General features: G+C 38.2%; 1 protein-coding gene across 20 annotated transcripts in view; it reads right to left on the bottom strand.

The window, feature by feature from the left end:
• LOC124274209 (protein scribble homolog) overlaps positions 1-23,382 on the bottom strand; it is a 122,875-nt gene that overhangs the window by 86,379 nt on the left and 13,114 nt on the right. For all 20 annotated transcript variants that reach the window (XR_006897889.1, XR_006897890.1, XM_046709515.1 and 17 more), the window contains exon 3: positions 6,568-6,646. Coding sequence is in view for 18 of the 20 variants with exons in the window: in XM_046709515.1 (XP_046565471.1) it covers positions 6,568-6,646 (79 nt within the window). In the remaining 2 variants the exon portion in view is untranslated. The remainder of the gene's footprint in view (positions 1-6,567; positions 6,647-23,382) is intronic.

Raw genomic sequence — 23,382 nt, 5'->3', positions numbered from 1 at the left:
CGAGATGTCACTTGTCAGTGACTTGACTTGCATTACATGATCGCACAAAAAGATGGAAATAGTAATTTTATATGTACGTTTGACAACTTTTATGAATGCTATTGTTGATTTTATTCATTAGTTTATTCAAATTATTTAATGATTTTTGAAACATTGTTACATGCGGGTGGGGTCGGGAAAGCCCGTTTCTGATTGTCCAATGCTTAAAATAGCAGCCAATCGCGCAATACATTACTTGTACATTTGGTAGCTTAGTGTGATAAAAATAGATGCGTAAATACAAACACGCCGCAGAAACCTGATCAAGGTTTCGTGGCTAGTTTTTGATGAATTTGTAAATGATAACGTTCGTAATTTGTTAGGTCCAATATGTGAAAATAACATCGAAATTATCAATCGGCCCGAGTGTCCTAATTAGTAAGAAAGTAGTCGGTCATTTGAAAATGTTATCGGACTATGACCGAAGGCCGATGACAATCTGAAACCCTGGGCATACACCTGAGAGAGTTCGTTAAACACATATCACATTGGGGGCAGTGGGGTAGCCTAATGGTTAAAGTGTTGGTTCGTCATGCCGAAGACCCAAGTTTCGATTCCCCACATGGGCACAATGTGTGAAGCCTATTTCTGGTGGGCCCCGCCGTGATATTGCTGGAATAATGATAAAAGCGGTGTAAAACCATACTCACTCACTCATAACACATCAGTCTTAATACTATCAGATTTATCTTCTCGTACAAAAACTAAAACCTTATTTGGACATATATGTGAGTTTATAAACAAGGATATTTTATAAAAATATATCTAGGCCAGTTTTATGGGCGTTACATGAACAATAGCAGACAAAAAAGACATACATCTCAGATGTTTATCAAATGTTTATGACAAGGCATGTGTTGAATGAATGAGTCAGTTGGGTGTCTGGTTGATTTGTACATTACATCAGTTATGTTCTGAAGTGGCGAATAGTTGTGACAGTAAAACAGCTGGTCGCTGATGTTTACTACTTTCATTAAACTCATGAGTAGACATATTCTCACCCATAATTATAGGATTCTAGCATACCTCTGCTCTGAATATTGTACCCAAGAAAAAGAATACACACAGAGCCTCAGGTTGTGTGGCTAGACCGATGCTTATTCTCTGAAAACATATAATTTTGATAGAAGTAAGAACTTCATATAAATTGAAAAGGAGCCCCAGAGGTGGGAGATTCAGAACCTGAAGGAAATCTAGACTTGCTTTATTTGGGGTGTCTGCATTATAGTGAAGTCTAGGTGGAAATAATATGGATCTGGGACTGTGGACAGACTAGTTGTGTGGCATGAAAGTTGGACTTTCCAGGACCTTGTACGTTTTACCCTGTTGACCCCCCTAAGACCTTTACCTTTGTTTTTCATAGGTTCACTTTTCAATATTCCAGCAATTTGATAGTGGACTGTGCACTTGCTGCTGGCCCTGACAATCCAGTGATTGACATCATGAACACTGATTTACACCATGGGAAACTTACATCCATCATCATGTACAGTGAGGCATACCATCCAATCTTGTCAGTCATCTTACCGCACGCAAGGCCTGACCTTTTATTAGGCCATGCAAAAAAAATGTAGATGTAGTTTTAATTACTATACTGACCCTATGAAATGCTTCCCATCCTAGTTTTTCCTTATTATGAATGAACTTGAAAGACATCTGTTTGCTGTTTACTAAATCGCCATCTTCCCTGACTGCAATGAAAGTCACACCCACACTTTTTGTCTGTGTCAATGATCTTTCTGACTGCTCAAGCAAGTAAGCTGTGAGCTGGCTGCAAAACGGGCTGTACAGATGTGAGAGGACAGTATGATGTAGATGTAATATTCTTTACATACGCACTCTGAGCTTTGTTCCATCATGTTTGGTGAAATTTCTCTTCAATTGGTAAACTGTCAGATGTGAGATACTATTTTCATGACAACTACGTCAGGGGTTCAAAAATCCCATCGCCTGACGCCCGGGAAAAGTCAGCTTTCATTTCGGGCAATCAAATAATGGTATCTTACTTGTCCGTGGGCTTCTAGATAATTTCCACTTATGGTTTCAAACTGCAAATAAACTTTGATTTAATCTCATATCTGCTCAAAATGTAGCTATTAAATTTCACAATGATAATAAAGTAGAGTTATCTTTCTTTGCTATTTATCACTTTTCAATAAATAGTCCAGTAAACATTAACATCAAATACCATGTTGATTTATTCTTTCATAATTACATCATCATTATTATGTCATAAAATCACGGCAAGTGGAAAATTAGTCAGGACAAGTTACTTTCTTAAAGTCACTTGCCCTGTGGCAAGTGGCTTTTTAAAAAAAAAATGAACCCCTGTACGTTAAGTTAAGTGCTGATGGTGGTTCCTAAAAGAAACAAATAATAGCTCAACTTGATCATAGGGATTTTCCTAAATATTTAATGTTCTACACAATTAAAGAATGACTTTTGACTTTATGATTAAGGAAATGCCATAAACAAATCATAATCCCACTGAAGTTCTTCATGTCCTAAATTTTTAAAAATCAGCTGAGGGTGCTGAAGTTAAATTATTTTAGTGAAATATAAGAAAAAAGTTGTCAGGGAATTTCTTTATTTTCAGAAACTGCATAAATTTGTCCTGACCCTAAGATTTTTACAAACTTTTACACAAGAGAAAATGCAAAGTTAACTCTCAAAATGTGCATGAATTTTTCACACTTCTCAGTTTTGATATTCTATTGTAGAAAAGGTTTAAATTTCCACAGAATTGCAGGAGTTTGGGACAAAAAAAAACACACAAAAAGATGTAAAAACAATTCTGCCTGCCCAACCCATAGTTTTTAAAAAAAATACAGATGAGAAACCAGAATATTTTTTAAGTGGCCTAACTATGACCAAATATGAATCCCAGCATGGTGCTTGACCTCCCTTTAGAATTCCAGGCTTCCACCTTCCACAGAGGAGCTGACAGCTAACAGAAGACAACACATACACATACAGGAGAATGAGATACCCTGACTTGGACCTTGGAGAACGAAAAGTTAAACATGAAATATTTGTTTCTTGCAACCCAACAGCCCCTTCACACAAGACATTACTGTGGGAAGTCTCAACTTGGCTGTCAGTTAGTCAACAGTCTCCCCCACTTAGCCTGCAGCTTACCAGGTGAGGGCCATGAGCAAAGTCTTTTCCTATCTTAAGGTTTTCCTGCGAGAAGGACGGCAAATAACTACTGATGAAACTGGCCCTCAGTTAGTGATATTTCAATGATCGATCAGTATCTTTGTTGTTCAAAACTAACTGTGAAAGTCTGCGGGTCATGGTAAGCTTAACATGCTACTGTTAAAAATATGTAACAGGTCTAACTACAGTAGAAACACAAGCATCAATCTCCATTGATTTCTTACATCAAAAGCTTAAACGTTTTTGCTCTGCCGTTTCACTTACTATCGCGAAAAGTCAAACCTACAGCAGATAAGATAAACTAGATGCTTGATTGGCATTTTAGAAGATTCTATTTGATGAACATAAAGAATTATCTGGATTTCAGAATAAAAGAAGATGAAATCAAAAAAATTCTTTATGTTCATAACATAAACTAGTAGTATTTGCACATTTAACACCCATATCAGGGATACTTGAGAATTCTGAATACCTATCATGCCTCTGATCGGTGCTTCTGAAATCAATCCTTGAAAAAGTGTTTTTTTAGTTTAAATTTAACCATGTGTAGCGAGTGTGTGTTGTTGAACTGAAGTAAGGACGCAGCGATAATACCTTCGACAAAGTATGGGCTGTACATACATAGAAACATTATTTGTTCACATATATATTTTATTAATATATGACTGACACTGAAAAGGATTAACACAGCTCCTCAGTAAGCCTTCTTCGTGGGCATCCTTAGAAATTATAGTCCTTCCCAGTGCATGTAATTGTGAAGTCTCACCGTTTATTGTGGCCCAAACACTGACGTCATAGTTACATGTAGAAAAGGGTCCCTGTTTCAATCACAGGTGTTTACTGTGATTTGAAATCTCTACCTCACCAATCAAATGGGGTATTTTCTAAATTCATTGTAGAACAAAAGTTTGAATTAGACAATAGTTTATTTTAGGCATTCATTGACTTGATATTAAATATATAAATGAATCTTCACATTAACATGATCAACAATAAACAACCACCAGAGCTTTCCATTTCAGCAAAATGTCTAGTGACACTTTAGCATAAAGTTTCTCATACATTCACAATATCTTAACAACTGATCATAGGGTTTGAATTTTGTTTACAAAAATCTGCTAGCCGAAACAAACAAAATGTAATAAAAATTTCTAACATGAATCAGACCAATGACAAGGTGGTCTATCTAATACTGATCCTAATCAAAGATCAATCATGTAGTACAGGCAGAATTCTAATCCAGGTTGAATAAGCATGGCTACAGCAGCCAGTCAACCTTGGGTCTCTTGACCAATCATATCTGAGGTCATAACATGAAAATGATGTCATGAAATGACGCCTAAACACAGTAGCCATGGTAACAGATGATATTTTATCACTAACAATACTTTCTTGAGTAACCTGACCATTTCTGTTTACACAGGACTGGGTGCTGACAGCATGGAAATAGGGTTCTTGGGTTGTTGTAAGTCTGACACTTAAATACATGATTTTTAGCATTTTGTTATGACTTCTTGACTTTCATAGTGTATTTTGAAGAAGGAGAAACAGTCTCTTATACCTCAGTGTTTCATACTTCCTAATTAGACTGACTGACTGAGTTTGGTTTTACGCCGCTTTTAGCAATATTCCAGCAATATCACGGCGGGGGACACCAGAAATGGGCTTCACTCATTGTACCCATGTGGGGATTCGAACCCGGGTCTTCGGCGTGACGAGTCAACGCTTTAACCACTAGACTACCCCAACGCCCCTCCTAATTAGAAGCTAGGATGAACAAAGCACATAACAAGCAATAAGGTACCATCGACTGTCTCCAGGAACAGACAGCTTGTACAATCCAAGATTTCTCCATGATGAAAATATCTAAAGCAACCTTAGCCACTAGTCTGAAGCCTGAGTGAAGAAAAATGTTGTTTGGTAAAAAAACCTAAGCTAATAGTATGTATAACACAGTGCTTCATTTAAACATTTAGACCTTGCACTTGAACAACCTGAAACTGCAAAATGTAGCATCATATTTACACTGACTTGCACCTAGTGCATCTTAATATTTTGTTGCTCAAAGAACAGACGTCAGCTGGAAAACAGAATGAGGAGGAACTGGCTTGGAACAGGGACTCTAATGACTACACAGACAGTGATTGAATGACTGTTACAGTTCATGGCATAAAATCTTATTAAATAAGATAAAATGATTTGATCACACCCAGAATAGTTTTGTTATAATGTTCAAAATTACCAATACCAAAACTCAAGCAAAAAATATAATTTTACACTGAGCAGCAGGGGACCTGATTTGTCTTTGTTTTTGTTATTATCTAAGGTTGCACTGGGAGCTGATTTCATTTCCTTAAATTAAGCCCTGCAATATTTGGTTGAAAATGAAGGCTGGAAAGTTTGGGCTAGCAGTCTTCAAGTTTGCGGTACCGTTTGCAGAACAGAAACGTCAGTAGTCTCCTAACAATCAGATTTTATGTCAATCCTTTCTTAACCTGAACAGAAGCAATATTCGTGATAATGATGACATATTGCACATACTGGTTGGGATCAGCAAGAACTTTCCTGGGAGTTGGTCGGGGAAGGTGAGGCAGTGACATGGCCACATGTCAATATAATTTTAAGGGTTTGGGCATCCACTACTGCTTCCTGTCCTGGTTTCAACATTACACATTCATCATACAACTCCTGCGCATCTATCACATCACCATGGCAACTATTATAAAGACACGGCAAAGCGGCATCTCCATGCGTGTGGGTAGAAAGAAATCAGTCGTGGCAATCACCATTGATTTCTTAGATCAAAAGTCAAAAAGCATTGGCTCTGACATTTCAGTTACTGCTGAGAAAAGTCAATCTTGCTGCAAATAAGAGGACAAGCAAAGACTTGCCATGTTAAATTTACTGAAGTCTATGCAAGTGGGACACCCACGTAGGGGATACTTGAGGATTGTTAACACCTATCGTGTTTGCCTTTGATTCCTACTTCAGTACAACGATCGTGAGGTTGACAGAGAGATTGATACTTTAAACGATTATCTGCCCAAATCAATAACTGTTTGAACTGCCATTGCCACAGATTCACCTGAAATGGGAATTGTCATTTTCACAGCAATGCAATTTGTAGACAGATCTGGAAACGACTTTAATCTGTCTGAAATCAGTATCACATGGACAATCTTGTAATGGGTTCAGATCATATTAAATGCTTAACATTGTTAGAATTTTAAATTAATAGTTTTTCATTTGTCAAAAGGATATCCTTAAACAAAACATCTTTGGGTGAAAACTTAGTTTCAAGTACTTTATTATGTATTTCACAATATGCAATTTTCCTGTATTTGACAAACTTGAGAAAAACCTCCTTACCTTGATATAGGATTGCTGCTAAAATCGAGTACTTGGAGATTTTTACAGAATTTGATGCTCTCTGGTATATCGAATATTTCTGAAATGAAGAAGCACAAGCATTAGAAGCCAGTCTGAATATACTGTATGAAACTCTTCAATCTCACTCATGAAACTAGTGATCAAACAATGATGGTAATGTATACATTAATAATTAGTTACGCATCATAATCATAAAACATGTTGCCAAGGAACAACATTCTATCCTTTTAGTTGACAAGATTAATTTATTTCAAATACATGTTCAGAGCAGGCAGTCCTTGCAATCACAGGCAAGTGAGAAGGTTATTTACATAAATCTAAACATATCTGCAGGTGTGGCGCTAGCTGTAGAGTGAAATATTCAGCCTAAAGCCTCAAGCAGTTGAGGCCCCAAGTTGATTTATTGAGTTAGTATATTGGCAGTTTTTCTGTTAGACATGCCATAGCTACTTCAGCGATTGCTGATAAAATGGGTCGTTATCCATGCAGTGGTTATAATTCCATCATGAAGGAGTGAGTGAGTGAGTGAGTGAGTGAGTGAGTTTAGTTTTACGCCGTACTCAGCAATATTCCAGCTATACTTTCCATCACAAAGAATTCCATATAGATTTATTCAGCTATCTGACTACCCATGAGGATACGGCTTAGAATTGGTCTTCATGCTTGTCGTAAGAGGCGACTAACAGGCTCAGGTGGTCAGGAACACTGACTTGGTTGACACTGTGTAGATCGATGCTCATGCTGTCAATCACTGGATTGTACAGTCTATTAATTACAGACCACAACCATACAGCTGGAATATTGCTGAGTGTGTAGTTAAACAACAAACAAACACACAACAATTAAAAAAGAGAGCTATCTGACTCTGACTGTATCAAAAGCATTGTTCACACATATCAACTTGTAAATCAACATAACTTCTTTCTACCAAAAAGATACATTTAAATTCCCATCTTAAATTTGATCCAGATAGTCGAAGACTGGCACTGATCTAATTCTCCGTCTGAAGTTGTACCATGTCTCCACTATGTTAACATTCATAAGCAATAATCCCTCAACACCATCAGGAAGTCTCCACATGTCTCCTTCCCATTCACTTAAAACAAATGTTATAGCTTGTACAATTAGGAATTACAAATTGTCTCCCCTTCTAAATGAGTCTATTACGATATTTATGAAAAGAGGCAGATCCATACACAATATTCTAAGGCTCTGGAATACGTCAAGTGTGTTGTATCCTAAAAATGAATCAGGAACTGGCCCATCCGATTCCCCAGTTAAATGTATTTCCATACCCTGCTATCTCTACTTCACTACATACGCAGAATTCAGCACAGCAAATATAGATTTATATTCGTTTGGGAACAGATTCCACTGCCAGAAAAGACAAATTGCTGCTGAAACAGCGCTGCCTAGCAATCACTCCCATCCCTACGTCCACTAACTGCTGCCCAGAAATCTAATAACCCTGGTCGACTTGACAGAATGGCTAAATAATCCACCGTAATTTCATACCCATTAAATGGCATAAAGATATTGGAAGAGGGAAGTGGATTATGGCCAGATTGCAACAGCAAGTGCCACGCTCTTGATGCTCACACACACTTCAGGACGAGACATTACCTACCAAGGGCAGATAATTATTTCTGGATTGTAGATAAGCTACTGATATACATCGAAACCTTTATGCTGAAATGTTCTTGTACTCCATTTTTCTCACTGTTTATACTTTAAAAAGTTTATGGAAGTTGACAATTGTGGCTGTTTATTAGTATCTGACCTTTCACTTCAAATGATTCTGGTTCCTATCATTCAAGGATGTGTAGGACAAGAAATATATTTAATTAAGTGGCTTTCATATAAGTATGCTTAGGTAAACCCAATTTGTCTGTTGTTTTATAACAGCAAAGTCTGAATAACAACTACTACTTCATGTGCAATGCTTGTTGTTTAGGTGCACTTTGTAATATTCCCAGCTGTGTAAGAGCAACCTGATGTGAAACCATGTGTGTGTGCATGTGTGTGCGCGTGCCATTCATCTGGTAGTCCTTAGACTCAGAGTCAGAGTGAGTTTAGTATTATGCCCTTTTAGCAATATTCCGGCAACATCACACCAGGGGACACCAGAGATGGGCTTCACATATTGTACCCATGTGGGAATCTAACCTGGGTTTTGGCGTGACTAACCTACCCCACTGTCCCCGTAGTGCTTAGAACTGTTACTGGCATTTGTCTAAGTCATCAGAGTATTGGTCATGTCATTGTCCTCATCCTAAGTGGTAATCTTGATTCTATTGCCCACATATTCCTGCAATGTCTGACATTTACATTCTGTTAGATAATTATGATACAGTTTGGTTATACATTACTAAAGGTGAAACAACCAACAACATTTAATTTCATAAAATATACACAGTAAATTCAACCTTTATCATCCAAAAGTTACATCTTCCAAATAAAACAGAAAATGTATCATATTTCCAGTCTACAAAAGTGATTTGATACATCTCAAAAATAAACTTCATGAAATTATTTTTTTTTATGTGGAGATGAAAGTGCTTCAAATAACTGATTTGCCACATATCAAGATTGCCATCTGCAGCTAAAAATATCTCCATGGAAATGTCAGGACTCCAAGAATCTACCATACACTGCTCCAGCAGCAGATAAAATATGCCATATCACCTTTTCAAACTGGATCCGACATCAAGCAGAGCTCCAGATAAGATTCAGCTCATGTGGGTACTGTACCCACTGTACTTTTTGGGAGACGGTATTATGAATGTTGAGTGGGTATTTCATTTTCCGTTACCCACTGCTTTCAAATATGTGCGTATTTCAGTCATTTTACTCACTTAAGTATTATGTCATTGAGTTAGTTTACTAAGCAGGTATGTTCTGAGTTATGTCATACCTAATCAAAACCAACTTAAATAATGGAAATGATTTCATAAACAATCACTCATCCTGTACTGACAGTACAACACTAGTCCTATACTAACAGTACGACTTGATAGCAATCGATGTCTTTTTCTTTAAGCAAGCGATTTCTATGAATATATTCCGTACGCATTTGTTTTATACTTTTTGCGTATCTAACATTTTAAATGCGTAATTGGTACGCAACAATTATTTTTCAATGCGTAATTGGAAATATTCAATGCGTATTTTACCCGGATACGCAGCTTATCTCGGCCTCTGTCAAGTAATAAAAAACTGATTCTTCTTAAATATACTGATAACAGAACCCTTGCAGCATTTAATCAACACCAGTGATCTCTGCTCAGGTATTTAGGAATCATAGATAGGGACTGTAAGAAAGTGTGACTGTTCCAGATACCTGACACATCAGGTAACTTCCTTGTTTATCAGTATTAGTTGTTGTCAGCGGCAAAACACAGCACATACACCTCTCTCTCAGGCTGTTGAGGCATGGAAAAGTATACTCTGGATGTGTAATTGTGTGGAGTACAACCAGGGGTGGAAATAACTTTGAAATTGCTAGTGTACTCCGGTACAGTGGCACATGTACAATCACTTGCCCTGATAATTTCTCCACTATACCGGCCAATTTTCTTGTTGATTTTTTAAATATACAACATGATGAACATTGGAAAGTCAACTAGACACTGGTACAGCGTGATATACAAATTTGCTTGCCCAACAGAAAAAAAACACTGGACTGGGATGTCGGGCAAAGGGTTATTTCCACCCCTGACAACTACATGACACATACAGTGACACAAAAGTTGGGGGCAGTGCCACACTTCCAACAATAGGTGGGATGAGCGAGTTGAACTCATGATTAATGTTCATTTGAATGCATTTCAGTTACATCAATGCATGTCAGCTTAACGTGGTTAGAATATGTAAGAATATGGAGATCCCAGATGTTTACCACTTCTGTATACGAATGTTAATATGATTTTATGCCACTTTTAGGAATATTCCAGCAATACCACGGCTGGGGACACCAGAGAAGGGCTTCACACATTGTACCCATGTGGGGAATCACACCTGGGTTTTCAGCATGACGAGCAAACGCTTTTACCTAACCACTTGTAAAAAACAAGAAAAAATTGTGTCCAGGGAGGAAGAGATAACACAACCTATTATCATATAAAGATCAATAACTGAACAAAATTTACGAACAAGTTCAATAAACATCTATGGAACTATGAGATGCACACCTTTCACGTCCAATGAAACACATGTATATAAGCTGAAGCAATTCTGTTGAGCAGTTTCTGTGGAGAAGTGGATAGACTTAATCCCCTATTTCACTATCATCAGAGAGAAATTCAACAAAATTGATCTAAGTTGAAATGTCTCTAAACATACAAAAAAACTATAAAATACAAAAACAAAATATGAGATGCACACCTTTAGAGTCTCTATAAAAGAGATATGTAAGCTAAATGAGTTTTGTGCAGTGGTTTTTGAGGAGAAGGGATAAAGTACACCCCCTGTTGTATGGGACGAACAGGATGAGTAGAACCAAATTCAACTAAGTTCAAACATCTGTAGAAGTGACAAAATTAAGAAATTGGATGAACAAGGTATGAGATGCACACCTTTAGAGACCCAATGAAACACACGTAGAAGCTCAATCAATTCTGTGGAGCAGCTTTTGTGGAGAAGTGGATAGACTTCATCCCCTATAACACTATATTCAGAGAGAAATTCAACAAAATTTATGTAAGTTCAAACGGCATTCAAATTGGAAAAATAAATAAAATACAAAATCAAAATATGAGATGCATGCCTTTAGAGACCCTATAAAGCACATGTGTAATCTAAATGAATTCCATAAAGTAGTTTTTGAGAACAGGCTGACTTCATCCCCCTATAACACTATAAGAGAAATTCAACAAAATTTATGTAAGTTCAAAATAGAACAAGATTCAACTAAGTTCAAACATAAAGTAGTTTTTGAGAAGTGGATAACGTTCACCCCACTGTTGGATGGAACGAACAGGCTGAATAGAACAAAATTCAACTAAGTTCAAACATCTGTAAAAGTGACAAAATTAAGAAATTGCATAAAAAAATTATGAAATGCACACCTTTAGAGTCCCTACAAAAGACATGTAGAAGTTCATTCAATTCTGTTGAGCAGTTTCTTTGGAGAAGTGGATAGACTTCATCCCCTATTACACTATCATCATAGAGAAATTCAGCAAAATGTACCTAAGTTCAAAAGTCTCTAAACTTACAAAAAAACAATAAAATACAAAAACAAAATACGAGATGCACACCATTAGAGTCCCAAGAAAGCCAATGTATAAGTTAATTGAATTCCACAGAGCGTTTCTTGTGGAGAAGTGGATAGAGTACATTCCCAATTTCGTACGGACAGACGTACACGGAGGGTAACCCTATATGCCCCCAGCCATACATGGTGCTGACAAACCTAGATCATAACAGGGCAGGGCAGTGGACGGTGCGGAGGCTGAGCGTGCTGACTTTGTGTGCTGGCGATTAGGTGCCTGACTTAGAGGGTTTGGGTCCGAATCGGGACTCAACCTAACAAAAAGTACTAGAATCTGTAATTTACTGAGAAAGTGTAATCCCAAATATAACATGTTACATCTCACCACTTTCTAAATGGCATTGTGTATTAATATATGCTTGCGCCTTGGAGAACATGGGCTAACATACTGAGTGATCCAGTGAGTTGGGATTAACACTGCTGTTTCTAGAGGATAACGAGTGATCCAGGGAGTTGGGTTTAACACTGCTGTTTCTAGAGGATACCGAGTGATCCAGTGAGTTGGGTTTAACACTGCTGTTTCTAGAGGATACCGAGTGATCCAGTGAGTTAGGGTTTAACACTGCTGTTTCTAGAGGATACCGAGTGATCCAGTGAGTTGGGTTTAACACTGCTGTTTCTAGAGGATAACGAGTGATCCAGTGAGTTGGGTTTAACACTGATGTTTCTAGAGGATACCGAGTGATCCAGTGAGTTGGGTTTAACACTGCTGTTTCTAGAGGTGATCCAGTGAGTAGGTTTAACACTGCTGTTTCTAGAGGATACCGAGTGATCCAGTGAGTTGGGTTTAACACTGCTGTTTCTAGAGGATACCGAGTGATCCAGTGAGTTGGGTTTAACACTGCTGTTTCTAGAGGATACCGAGTGATCCAGTGAGTTGGGTTTAACACTGCTGTTTCTAGAGGATACCAAGTGATCCAGTGAGTTGGGTTTAACACTGCTGTTTCAAGAGGATACCGAGTGATCCAGTGAGTTGGGTTTAACACTCCTGTTTCTAGAGGATACCAAGTGACCCAGAGCTGTGTTCTGGCTGTACTTCAGCAGAACAGCTTAATGTGGGAGGAAACCCCAAAGTTCTTCAAGTCTCGCTTTAGGGAAACCCACTTATACGGTGCTGACAAAGTTTTGGCATGCCCCGAAGGTTATCTAAATGGAGATAGGAAATGTTTACCAATGTGTGATATACATAAATATGTATACAGTTCAGATTGGCAGGGAGCTTGGTTTATTGACCATTGACCATAGGAGTGAGTGAGTGAGTGAGTGAGTGAGTGAGTGAGTGAGTGAGTGAGTGAGTGAGTGAGTGAGTGTGAGTGAGCAAGTGAGTGAGTGAGTGAGAGCACAGGCCCTCATGTCTTTTCGAGGATTAAAGATTAAAACAATATTGTTTTTGAGATGACCCGACTCGAAATGCTTCACAGCATAATACATTATGACAAGGCCGGACACTTTGGTGCACCCTGCCTGCCTGCACCCTGAGGGCTTGCTTCGACCACACCCCCCCTGTTTTTGCGGATAGCGGATATATCGTCAGCCATTTGTGTCAAGATCATTTAGTTGAGAGTCAAAATCGGGTTTCAGTCGACTTGCTGAAATAACAATTAAGAATTGGTGGGTGTCATGAGTGGTGATCGAAAGGCCAATCATCCATGATTATGTTTGCATTATGTTTTAATCGATTGCATGCGATGGTAACGTAGCGATCGGCAAAGCAGGCGGGCAAGGGTGCACCGAAGTGTCCGGCCTTGTCATAATGTAGTACCGGTATACTGTGAAGCATTTCGAGTCGGGGGTCATCTCAAAATCAATATTTTTTTAATCTTTAATCCTCGCAAATACACGAGGGCCTGTGACTGTGAGTGAGAGTGGGTGGTGGGTGAATTTATACTGCAATGAATGTGACTACATATGTATCAGTGATTGTCAGCTTGATGAACAGTCTGTCTAAATATTTAATATTTTTTAACAGAACAAAAACATGACCTATAGGCGACCTTTAGAAGAAACATGCAACCACGAGGCAAGAAACACACAGGTATTCTTGTCATGTCTGTCCTGTCCCACCTCTCTAACCCTAATTAACTGGTACATTTACCACCCTAGTATTATCAAAGTGCATAGCAGACATATTTTACACAGCAATTAGTGACAGTTTCTTATAATGACACACACAGAGTTTACGTTAAGCTGTTGGTTTCATTACTCAAAAGCTCCACTGGCATCCAAGCAATGTGAACTTTATGAGGTAGGTCAGGCTAGGGCGGTGTAGGGAGCAGTAATTTATCTACAGGTCAGCAACATCAGGGAGAACTCATTTCACCAAAACGCAATGACAGTACTAAAAACGGATAAACAACTTATCAGTGTTTACTTTACCATGTTTAATACGAGGTACTTGTTTGAGTACTGAGACACTTTACAGTTTAATATCTTATCTCCATTGGGTAATATGTCTGGGAAAGATTTTTAAAAATGATGCCCTTAAGTAATCTTACCAGGTTTGGAGTTCCCTTACAACCACAAATCACTGCCACGCCTACATGAATAAGGCAGTTTAAGACATTGTAATGTCATACTGAATGATATCTACACGATGTTGGTCATTACTGGTGGTGAAATATGACAGGCGTAGATAGTTTATATTCACTAGTCTCAAGAACATTATCTGCTATCTAGTTCTTATTTATTTTAAGACAAAATAAGTGGGTAGTCCACAAGAAAATGTCACAACTCAATGTTAATGTCGGACACTGTCACTGTGAGGATGGCTGGTCACACATATCAATATTAATGGTAAATTATAGCAATGTTAGCTAGTTGTCTCATATACAACTTTGAAATGCATAATAAAGGTTCACTATTATTACTTTTCATAAAATGTTGATGGCATATTTGCATATTAATTTTATAACATTATGTAACACAAAATACAAACAAAATGACAAAAATGCTTCAATGCAGACCAGACACAATTGAAAATTCTTCTCATACCTCAAAGACATTACATGAAGTCAATATAAATTGTAACTTCAGTACTGGATAATAAAATATAATCTACACAAAATCAGTGGTCCACAAATGTATAGGTAAACATTTTCAGACAAGCTGCTACCTCTCTCTAATGAGCAGCCTGGATGCAAGGTCGCACATTCCAAACAGTGATGACCTGGGTTGACCTACTTAGCCCATCCAGGTGACAGCACAATTACTTGACCTATTTAGCTGTCACAAGAATCTGTTGTATTTGACATCATTTGGCCCAGGCTCATAAAGTATACTAAAGTTTTCACCTTTAATAAGTCAATAAACCAGCCTGCATGGATGCACCTGTTCTAAGGTCGTCATTTCATCAGACAAGAAGAGACAAGATACCTTCTTGTTCAGTGAGTGAATGGTTTTGCGCTGCTTTTAGCAATATTCCACAAATATATTTCCCTAAATATCGATAATTTTGAATAATTCTTCCTAATGACGATATATCTGATTATCGGCTATTTAAGCCAGCCCAAGTGAAAATGATCACATTCCACCTCGTGCAACCCATACTTGGTACATCAGATCATTAAAACATGAAAAGTCTAGTTAACACAAAAACAATATAATTTCCAACTACAGATTATTATTAGCATAGACACTTCAACTTCAAGGAATGCAAGCTGTTTGGCAGGGCTTGTTTCTATCAGCAATCAACATTTTAAGCTTTATTTATCTGTATATCGTTCAGAAGACTTAACAGAAGCACTGCCAATCTTGAAGAAACCTAACCAAACTGAAGTCCAATTCAATACTACTGAAAATGTCACCATCTTACAAAAACTGTGGCAATGTTTTAAGAAGTTCTTACACTCTCTGTCCTCGGATCAATACTGCATCTCATTATGCTGATCCATCTGTCCAATTAAAGGTTCAGACTTAAGGTTGTGAACCTGATTTCCTCTTAACACAAACATTTGTGTTGGGACGTTGTGCAAATGTTAATCCTTAACCGCAAAAACTCTCACAATTACGTGGCAGCAGAAGCACCAAGAGTAAACATAATCAATATAATCAACACTCAATAAGATAATAATAATTACAGTAATGCTTGGTTCAACACTCATTGACAATCAATAAACTGTGTTCCACGTCACTGCGTTACAAGGTAAACGCTGCTAATGTATTTGTGTCAGCTCCCGGCTGTGTGTCACGATAAATTCATCTTCACCTTGTGCACTGCTTTCCACAATAATCAATACCACAGTCCATATACACGCCAAATCATGCCTCCTTTCCGACTAACGAGACAACCTGCACAAATGTAGCCACTTTGAGTGAGTAAGTAAGTGAATGGGGTTTTAATGCCATATTTAGCAACAGCAGAGACTGCCTCTAACATATATTCTTCCTCCAAGCATACAGCAGAGTTAGCATCAATGTCAGAAATTTGGAGTAAGATTGTACACTAAAGGTTCCACAAGAGGTTAAGCATCTACTGATCTTGTACTGTAGGGAGCAATTGGAAGAAAAGTAGCATCTCATTCCTTGAACTTTGAAGACACTTACATTTACCACGCACAAGTAAGAATTGTGTCAGTGAGTATTGTTTTACACCGCTTTTAGCAATATTCCAGCAATATCACGGCTGGGGACACCAGAAATGGGCTTCACACAATGTAGCCATGTGGGGAATCGAACACAGGTCTTCAGCGTGACGAGCGAACGCTTTAACCACAGGGCTACTCCACGCCCCCTCACACATTAGAAAACACCTGCAGATAGCATTAAGATTATTAACTTCACATAATCTAGCTGTCACGGCGATGTGTTCATTACTTAGGTCTCGCAAGACCTTGAATTGTGAAGAATCCTACTTCTACAAATCCTTACATGCTGATAATAAAAACCGAGAATTCCCAAACATCAGGGTTATCAAAGACCTACAAATAAAAAAAAATCATTAATGTTAAAATTGTTTCTGAACACATTTCCTTAGATCACAGGATTACCAATATTTCAAACACAGATCCATTCCTGATATTGTCACTGGCCACGTTCACCAATACTTTGCAGTTAACCAGCAATCAACATCTACAAGCCTCCGCCACACGCTATCGGTGGTAACGCCCTGTGTCCCATCTGTTTGTCCCAATCCTCGATCAATATTTCATGTCAAGAGCAATATTGTAACAAGTTGCAAAAAGTAATACAAGGTCTTTTACCAGCTCTACAGTGCTCACTCTTGTCAACATATCCTCACTTTCATTACTTTTTGCCAAACACAACTTTCTTTACTTTTCCAAAATAACATGGTGCCGTTTGTCACTTATGAATCCTGGATAATACTTTGTTTAACAGTGAGTTCAAAGTATGAGGGAAAACATGAAACAGCACAGGAAGCAAGGAAATCCTCAAAGAATTTGACAAAATTTAACTGTGTAACACATATTTGCACATAAATATAAAAAGCGATAATTCATTTCTGTAGAAACATTCTTATTTGCACCCAACAATCACTAAAGTACCATCGGAGCTGAACATGCAGAGCGTCATGCAGACATGTCATTGGTTGTAGCGGTAATGTCTTGTGCATTCACAGCTTCTCTTATTCTCATCTCATAAGCATCAGTATCTACAGTCAAGACTCAAAAACAATTCATTCAGTAATCGTGGTAACTAATTAGGAACTTTCTACAATTTTCTTTAAGGCAGGAACTGCCATTTTAACTACTAGTCGGAATGTGACCAATAGTATCTTTCCTGATGAAGAATAAGTAAGGATATACTCCAAAATGTTGTGTTCCTCATATCACAGAATCTGACATTCACAAATTTCTCCATTAATGTGGATCACTTTGAAATGCCATTCAAAAACCTCAATGGTGTCTAGTCCTGATATCATTGAAAACATTTTGATTTCAGATGCCATTGTGAAGGTATGGCACCAGCGTCAACATGTAATGCTAAAAAGCTACATACCAGTATCTGCAGGTTCATTTTCTAGGACACTGACCAAATGTCAATTTTCTCCAAGACATTAAAACTGGCTCCAAATATAGAAGAATGTCTTATCAAAAGTTGATGAAATCATGAAAATGTCCTGAAGCCATTCAACTCCAGCCATTTAACTGTGTCTGGATCAGGTCACCATGGTAACTAATCCCCAATACTAATACATGCATGGAGGACAGTACCAGTGAAAATTGCTCTAAAAGGGGATCATCAAGCTGTACTGCTGATACGTCTTGTAGCAGGACATCACTACCCATATTTCTTTGATCAGGTTAATTGTACAGTAAAACGCTGTGGTTATTGTAGATATTACTTTCATTTGACGGTGAAGTTTGGACCATGGTCATGAGGAATGTAAGCCCCTAGATTCCATTACTTCTAACACTACATGGCATACAGTATCGCAACAAACTAAGTAGCTCCTGACAGTATAGCCATCACATCCACAGCTCTGGCAACCAAAATGATGCTTCACAACAGATACACTCTAAATATTTCACCCCAGAAATATCCATAATCTTCTACGTCTGTCAGTTGAGCCTGAGATAATTATATGACTGAATATGGTTCAGTTTCTACCACTTGCCTGATCAAAAAAGATTATATTAAATCAATCCTAAATCAACATGTTTAAATGGACAGCAATTTGTCACATCCCAGATGACTTAAATAGCATGTTTATTTTTGTGTACAAACGTCATCAACACCTAGTCCAGAGCCAGTGATAAACTTCATTCATAGAACATTAATACATAACCTGATCTCACTGAACAAGAATAGAATCTAATATCTCCAACCATGCTGCTTATAATACTGTGTAAGATGAAGCTTCGCAATCTGCCGCTGGCTTGGCCAACATAAATCACTTACTGACTGGCTGACAAGACATTAGACAACAAATACACTGTGTCTAATGGACACTCATCACTCAGTGATAAGGAGTTGTGAAGGTAATTAATCTCTGATCTATGGCACCAAGTGGAGACCATTCATTCATGACGTTACACAATTCTGTATGCCAATCTGTAACACTATCAATCTCTTCTGAATGGCAAGTGTTGAACACAGCTCAATCAAAGGTCATTACTGACCACAACATACCAATACAGTTGTATAGTTATGTATATATCTTACATATGATGTACATCTGATATGAATAGCTAAATGTACAATAACTGGCAATTGTGTATGATGTGTTAGGAACACTTTATGCTGCTTTCGTCCCTCCAGTTTCTGGGGATAAAAAAAATGTCATGTACATGCTAAGTACAATGCATGAAGTCCTAAATATATCATTCATAATGATTGAATGTTTTTGTACAGAATAATGCAACAGTATGTCTTGTTTGAAACAGTTATTGGTATTTGAGTCCATCCAGTTTCTTGAATAATGAAACCACTGACGTATGTAAAACAGGATTCATCTGTTAAAGTCTGTACCTTTATTCACTAGTCCAAAGCCCTTGTCTAGTAAATTACTGATAGTCTTGTAAGATCAGCTTGTCCAGTCAGACCAATATGGTGCTGAGATACCTTGAAACCCAACAGACGACAACCAGGATTCAAAGCCCCGATTAAAGGTTCCTGGCGATCCCAAAGGACGTAACCATGCACAGTTTTGCTTGGCTTCAAGAGTGAGTGAGTGAGTTTAGTTTTACGCCACTCTCAGCAATATTCCAGCTATATGGTGGCGGTCTGTAAATAATAGAGTCTGGACCAGACAATCCAGTGATCAACAGCATGAGCATCGATCTGCGCAACTGGGAACCGATGAAAGCCAGCGAGCCTGACCACCCGATCCCGTTAGTCGCCTCTTATGACAAGCATGGATTACTGAAGGCTCATTCTAACCCGGACCTTCACGGGTCTTGGCTTCAAGAAGACTGTCACACCTATACACCAGACGTATGACAGAGGATGCTTTTATTTTTTAACCCATACCCCTAACACGGTCGAGTTAACATTAAATTGGAACATATGTTGAAGCCAAATATGCTTTCAACAAAAGCTCTTCCTTTCCTTGGCTCACAAAACCTGGTGTACAGTCAGTTGGGATAGTGTTGAAGAAATGCATATCAGGTATTCCACGCTCAAGTCAGGTGAGCATACCGCTGGGAGCCACACAACGACCTCCCTGATCCATGAATATGCATGGCTGAGCTTCAGTATAATCCACTTCAGATGTACTGATCCGGAACATAGAACAAGTAATCATACTATGTAGGTAATATGTGATGGAGACTTAGGTCAGCTTGACCTTGATGGAGCTACAGTGTTTTATCTATCATGGCCATGCAACATCAGAAATTAGTCTTCACCTGTTTTACTGGCAGAAAAAGCATTAAGCTTGTCCTTGAACAAGATGAAAAGAAATTAACCATGTTTGCATTTTCTTGGATGTGGTTCAAAATAATAGCACTCAATTCTACTAGGTCATGAGGATTACCATTATTGAATGTTTACTTGTCACAATTTAGTAGTCTCTGGCTAGCAGAGCAGCAAATAATTTCAATGGCTATTATTACATCATTAGTCTGAAGTAACTGATTAAATACAGCAAAGCAATTTGTGAAATATGTTGTGACTGTATCGCAACATGTAAACATCTGGGTGCAGGGTTTACCAGGTCTTTGGTCCAAGTCCAAAGGTGCAAAGGGATGGTTTAAATCATTGAAACAAATTCAGTAATTGTAGCCATTGTAGAACGCACATCCATTTAACTGTGTGTCTGATGCTCTTTCATCAATTAGTAAGACTTGTTTCAAATGAAATATATCGCATTTACGGTCACAGAGTTAGAGTATGCATTCTTCACAGATACTAGCTACTTAAACAACTGTTCAAGGTGGGTACAGTGGTAACCCTGGAAACCACTATAAGAGTGACTTAGGTCGAGTGAGTTTAGTTTGACGCCGCTTTTAGCAATATTCCAGCAATATAACAGTGGGGAACACCAGAAATGGGCTTCACACATTGTAGCAATGTGGGGAGTCGAACCCTTGTCTTCAGCGTGATGAGCGAATGCTTTAACCACTAGGCTACCCCACTGCCCCTCCAACTAAAAGAGTCTGAAGGAGAACAAAAGGAGAACAACAAAATACATCACTGTGCAAGACCTTTCCTCTGATTTCACACACTGAGAGAGAAATGTTTGATCATTATGTTTGTGATTCTTACTGACTGTAGCAGGGTATATTATGTTTCGGTTTTGTTGGAATGCTCTGTGATGCCCTTCAAAAACTTGTTTCGCTTCTATATAATAGAAAGATTGCTATGAACCTGTCAAGCAAGATAATTGATGTGCACATATACTCAGCATGACTACTGAAGGATCAGGTAGAGAGATAAAGGTATTCAAACTTCAAACTTCCTTGAACGTAGTTCAGCTGCACCCAGAATGCACCTTATAATAACTATAATGCCTGCTACTTGTCGTGTATCACATGTGCATGGGCTAACAGGTATGTGTTGTGGGTAGCTGTTTCAATGAATTTCAGTCTTATTCTATTCTTAACAGCAGTTATACCATGTATACCATCTCAAACAATGGTTATTTTCATGACAACTACCTGTTCAAATGGAGACAGACACTCGTATGATGAAGTCCTCAAAAGCCTGCAGTTTCAAGCTCTTTGACTGTGCATTCTACTCACAATAACTTAAAGGACACTTACTAGTGGAAGGCTATGTCGCAGTACCTACTAACCATGACATAATTATTGTAATCTGAAAGAATGGTAGTTCTGTAACTTCTTTCAAAAGGAAATATAAATCGTATCACATTACATGCACGACAACTTACATACGACAACCATCCAAAAGCATTCTAGAAGTCAGATATACGAAAACATACCAACAAGAGAGGTGATATACACTTTCTGTACAAATACACACAGAATACTAAATCCACATCAAGCCCCTGCTGTGTTGACGCGAATATACCTGGCACACAGCACTTGAATACCCAACCCTCTGGTTGATTCTAAGGCAATATACCTGGCTGGGAAGACGTGAATCCATGGACAAGGCATGATCACTTGTGCGATAATGAGGACCACACCATTAACAACTGGTTGATTATCACACCTCCAGTAGAACTCAGTTTATGACCAAACACTGTGCTGTTGACCACTGTTTGAAGACACAGAAGCTTACTTCTTTGGCTATTCGGCCATTTTCATAATTTCAATAAAAAAAATTATGATGGAATTTGTGTTAAAAATATTGGCAGGTAAGTGGGAAAAGGTTAATATATGTTTCAATAAACTTTGATCAGCTTTTTCGTCAAGCAACAACCTTCTGAAAATGTCATGATATGTTCCGGGTTAGTTTCTGGCATCTCTTTATTAAATATTAGTTATTGTCTTGGACATAACCTGTTGTGTGCTAAAGTTGGGGTTTGGAGGTTGTTTGTATGTCTGTACTGAGAGAGCAAGCTTGCTATTCATATTCAAATTTTTTCCTCTTTGCATTTTGTCAGACCTGGAAGATTCTCTGAACCAATTAATAGAAGTCTTGCAAAACAGATTGCCTTCTCAACTCATTTTGCTTCATGAAAAAACTGTCCATGTGGGTATTCAGGCCACAAACGAGTCACATATCCACACAGTGTGAGCTGAAGCACTAAGGAATAATTACAAAGTCTACATGGTCTATAAATTAGAGCATGATGCCCCATGCTAAGAGATCACCGATCAAACAAACATCAAAATGATGAGAGCAACTTCAGAATGAATCATGCTGTAGAGGACATCCTGGACAAGGCTGCGTTCCCATGGGCCAATACCAGGAAATGCTGATAGACAATAATCAGACACTAATAACATTTGTTGCCATGCAAAATTCATATTCCTTCACAAAACTAAACGGCGTCAGAAGCACCAAGAAGACTAGAATCCTTGGAGTCATGTACATGACTGACTGCATGAATACAGTGGATTTCTGCATTGGGAAAACATGAATTGTCAAATGTTGTCTTACTGAATTAACAAACAGGGCCATTTAGCGGTAGAATTTTCTTTGATGGAAATTATCTCAAATGCCAAACAAGTCCATAGAGGCAATGGGACTGTTTCTGCTAACCCAGAAAAGGTTATTAGTTCTCACATTATAAGACTTTCAAATATAATTCTCTAAACACTCGCCACAATGTCTAGCGTGAGAAACTGACAGGGAACCGAGGTCAATAGATAATTTTACAATATGTGTAAAACACATACAGACCCTACAGGAAAGTACAACTACAATCTTGGTGGCCCAGGGTAATTTCTACTAGCCTTAGGCATACAGGGGAGCGTTAATTTCCATACCTTGTCTCACACTGACTTTTAACCCTCCATCATTGTTTGTCACTAAGACCAGCATGAAGAGCTCCTCATTGTCAAAGGATAAGATTGGCTTAAAGGATAATATGTTAAGATGGGCTTGTCATGCTTGTACCAGGGGAATGTCAATTATAAGACAAAATATTATGGATGTCAACTTCTTCTTTATTATATAGACAACATTTCAGGGCTTTTCCTTGCCCCTTCGTC

This window comes from Haliotis rubra, unplaced genomic scaffold (genome assembly GCF_003918875.1).
Source record: "Haliotis rubra isolate DU_JTF1 unplaced genomic scaffold, ASM391887v1 Scf189, whole genome shotgun sequence".
NCBI classification, from domain to species: Eukaryota; Metazoa; Mollusca; class Gastropoda; order Lepetellida; family Haliotidae; genus Haliotis; species Haliotis rubra.
The sequence above is the reverse complement of the archived record's forward strand: the minus strand, read 5'-3'. Positions and strand labels throughout refer to the sequence as shown.